The 4,059-nt window shown below is 46.7% G+C and overlaps 1 protein-coding gene across 1 annotated transcript in view; it reads left to right on the forward strand.

Annotated features, from left to right (window-relative positions):
• Positions 1-3,967, forward strand: part of arxa (aristaless related homeobox a) — a 7,666-nt gene extending 3,699 nt beyond the window's left edge. Inside the window, exons 3-5 of the mRNA XM_014018768.1 lie at positions 124-128; positions 1,644-2,001; positions 2,833-3,967. Coding sequence (XP_013874222.1) covers positions 124-128; positions 1,644-2,001; positions 2,833-3,106 — 637 coding nt within the window. The 3' untranslated portion in view covers positions 3,107-3,967. The remainder of the gene's footprint in view (positions 1-123; positions 129-1,643; positions 2,002-2,832) is intronic.
• Positions 3,968-4,059: the final 92 nt, after the last annotated feature.

Here is a 4,059-nt window from a genome sequence, read left to right on the forward strand (position 1 = left end):
TTGATTTCCCATTATGTGATTGCAATAGACCCGCATTGATCCGAGGCTTTGCGCTCAGGAGCGAATGAGAGACCCATTAAAGGTGTTTGCGCCCCCCCCCCCTCCACCCCCTCCCAGCCCCAGTGACAGTCCAAACAGCCCCCGGAGGAGGTGAAACAACAGATGTCTCTTTAGGTGAACAAATCACTTAACAGGCGCCATCAGGAGGTGATAAAAACTCATAAATTCCCAGAGGGGCTGTGTGATGCTAAACAGCCCCTCTGGGAATAATAATGACGTGTGTGTGTGTGTGTGTGTGTGTGTGTGTGTGTGTGTTTTCCACGTGTTGACATTTTGCTCCATGCGCAAACTGGACACGCAGCGGCTGCGTGGGAAAGTTAAATAACCCGCAGGTTTTCTGCGTCTCTTAAGAATTTCATTTAAAGCGCATTAATTGTTATTGGAGCCGCTTCGGCGCTAATTTTGCGGGTCCTTTGTTAACGACGCTCTTAATTACCTGCCCCCCCACCCCTCCACCCACCCACGCGAAAAGCAGAGAGTTTAATTAGACAGAAAGTAGATTTTAAAAAAAGGGGGGTTTAATTACCGCTGACTTTTCCTCCTGTTGCACCTGAACTACACAACCAGGGGCGGATGTGGGGGGGGGGGGGCACAGCCCCTTCTAAATATATCTTGCCACCCCAGTTGCCACCATAAGAGGTTAAAATGTCAAAAAAAGTGACTTTATAAGTAAAAATGTGACATTAGTCAAAAGTTGGATATTTTTACAAACTTGTTTATTTTCTTTACAAAAATACAACCTAAAAAAGTCACAATTAAGTCGTTCTTTTTCTGAGGGTTTAAAACTGACCATGCAGCTCAGGGGTTAGCCATACAACTGGGAGCTTTCGTTCAACCAAGTAGCACCAGTTTTTATATAATAACATTTTAAAGACGTTTAACGAATAAACTGTTTTAATTTTCCCGTCTTGGCTGTGTTATGTTGACACCTGCTGGTGTGGAGCCACGAGCTCCTCATCCTTCCTGAAGATGGAACATTTTAGGCTTTGTTCTCAAACAAATCAGCAATAAAAAGTGTAAAAACAGAGTTTTCAAATGTTTACTGATGCATCAAAACCGTTTTACTTGTAAATATTGTTTTATACTGTTCTGATCACTTATGAAATCATTAATCGCTCAACTTTAAATCAAACTCATCAGTTTGGAGTTCAAATCCTCCAGTTTCAGCAGGATTTCATCATTTTTAAATCGACCAACTCCCGGTGCCTCTTTTGTTTTTTTCTCCAGTCCTGAGAGTTTAAACAGCTTCCACATCTGAAAAAAACGACATGTTTTCAACAAATCAGGCTGGAACAGAATCAAACTTTTGAATTTGGTCCCAAGTTAGCATCTGTTGTTTGATCAGGCATCACAAACATTTGGGGGGAAATGGTTTAAATTAAAACAATGATGTGAAAAATGACATGTCCATATAAGCTAATGTTTGTGAAAAACTGAACCTGAGTTTTTATTGAATCTGGGGGACAAAGAGAACGTGCTGACAATAAATGTTGCAATAAAACCTAAAAGTAAACTTTTCCTTTAATAAACTTGTTCACCCTGATGCTCTTTGATCAGGCGTTAATATAAAAGAATAAAAGAAGTAACTGAGGAGGTTTTGTGGTTTCAGGTCTGGTTCCAGAACCGCAGGGCCAAGTGGAGGAAGCGTGAGAAGGCCGGGGTGCAGGCCCACCCCTCAGGCCTGCCGTTCCCAGGCCCGCTGGCCGCGGGTCACCCGCTCAGCCACTACCTGGAGGGAGGACCCTTCCCCCCACACCCCCACCCGGCCCTGGAGTCYGCCTGGACGGCCGCTGCGGCGGCCGCCGCCGCCTTCCCGGGCCTGGCCCCGCCGCCTCACAACAGCTCGGCTCCGCCCCTCGCCACCCCGCTGGGGCTGGGCACCTTCCTGGGCACGGCCGCCATGTTCCGGCACCCCGCTTTCATCGGACCCACCTTTGGCAGGTGAGACCGCCAGAACGTAGGATGGAGTCCTGACGCAGCGTGTGAACTGGGACAGGACATGTTTCCATCTTATCTGGCAACCTGTAGCTGTTAGCCTGTAGCTCTGTTAGCCTGTAGATCTGTTAGCCTGCAGCTCTGTTAGCCTGTAGCTCTATTAGCCTGTAGTTGTTAGCCTGCAGCTCTGTTAGCCTGTAGCTCTATTAGCCTGTAGCTGTTAGCCTGTAGCTCTTTAGCCTGTAGCTCTGTTAGCCTGTAGCTGTTCGCCTGTTGCTCTGTTAGCCTGTAGCTCTGTTAGTCTGTAGCTGTTACCCTGTGACTCTGTTAGCCTGTAGCTGTTAACCAGTAGCTGTTATCCTGTAGCTCTGTTAGCCTGTAGCTCTGTTAGCCTGTAGCTGTTAGCCTGTAGCCCTGTTAGCCTGTAGCTCTGTTAGCCTGAAGCTCTGTTAGCCTGAAGCTCTGTTAGCCTGTAGCTGTTACCCTGTAGCTCTGTTAGCCTGTAGCTGTTAGCCTGAAGCTCTGTTAGCCTGTAGCTGTTACCTTGTAGCTCTGTTAGCCTGTAGCTGTTAGCCTGAAGCTCTGTTAGCCTGTAGCTGTTCACCTGTAGCTGTTAGCCTGTAGCTTTGTTAGCCACAGGAATTAAATGTGATCCTGAAATCCAGAGAAGTGGTGAAAAGTTCAACATATCTGCTAAATATGTGAGAATTTCACTTAAAAAAAGTTGTCCAACCTTTAGACTCACACTATGTTAGATGTAGTTTTATTTTGAAAATCCTGATATATTTAATAAAAAGTGTAAAAACTTGCCTGACGTGTTCCACTCTCCTCTCCCAGACTCTTCTCCAGTATGGGCCCCCTGACGAGTGCTTCCACGGCCGCCGCCCTGCTCCGCCAGCCGGCGCCCCCCATCGACAACCCCTCTCACGCCGGCTCCGTCCTCCCCGACCCCTCGTCGTCCTCCTCCTCCTCGTCCTCCTCGGTGGCGGCGGCGGCGGACCGCAGGGCCTCCAGCATCGCGGCGCTGCGCCTCAAGGCCAAGGAACACTCGGCCCAGCTCACCCAGCTGAACATCCTGCCCGCCGGGGCCGCGGGGAAGGAGGTGTGCTGAACACTCCACGCCAGCCTCCCCCCCCCCCATTCCATGACCTCCAACTCCCCCCCCTTACTCATACCTCTGGAGGCTGATGTCCTGATGCGCCCCCACCTCCCCATGTTCCCCCAACAAAAAGCACGACCAAATGCAGAAGAGCACTGATTGAAAACGTGTTTGTGATAATTCTATCACCTTCTCACAACAGATCTTTCTGAACTCAGAGCATTCACCCAGATATTTTCATCCAAAAAATAAAAAGATACATTTATATAGATTTTTAAAGATTTATCAACCCTTTCACAATCACCCAAAACGTGGATTTTTAAGATTTTTACTCAGACTTAATAAGAGCTTAGCTTTGATTTTACCCGTCCTTGTTTTTGTCTGTAATTAATCTTATTAAAATTATGATTGTTTTTAAATACGAGGTGAAAACAGAGCAAACAAAAATACATTACGACTGCGTTTTTTTGCCCAAATATTAACTGTGGGAATTGAACTTTTATTTTAGTTTTATTTTACTCACACACACACACAAACAGGGAAACCCACTTTTCCTTTAGAAAACCGTTCATTAASCGTGGACAACAGTCGTGCTCGACTTTAACAGAACTTTAATCTGTATGCATTTATATGAGCTGAGCTGGTTTTTAACAAAAGGCGAGCTGGAGGAGGTCTTACCCCCTACACACACACACACACACACACACACACACACACACACACACACACACACACACACCTCCTGAACCAAAGGAAAAAAAAATGTCCGTAGACCTTCCACAAGCCTGACTCGTCTCGTCTGCTCGCCCGTCCCGCTCAGCGGTCCCAACACTCTGAGCTCGTTGCAACATTTTCTTTAAAAAAAAAACAAAACAAAAACAAAAACAAAAAAAAAATGCAAATATTTTCTGCAGAGTCTGACTCCGGGACGTGCGAGCAGCTGAGATCCATGTGTATAATGACCT

The sequence above is a fragment of the Austrofundulus limnaeus genome, unplaced genomic scaffold (genome assembly GCF_001266775.1).
Source record: "Austrofundulus limnaeus strain Quisiro unplaced genomic scaffold, Austrofundulus_limnaeus-1.0 Scaffold201, whole genome shotgun sequence".
NCBI classification, from domain to species: domain Eukaryota; kingdom Metazoa; phylum Chordata; class Actinopteri; order Cyprinodontiformes; family Rivulidae; genus Austrofundulus; species Austrofundulus limnaeus.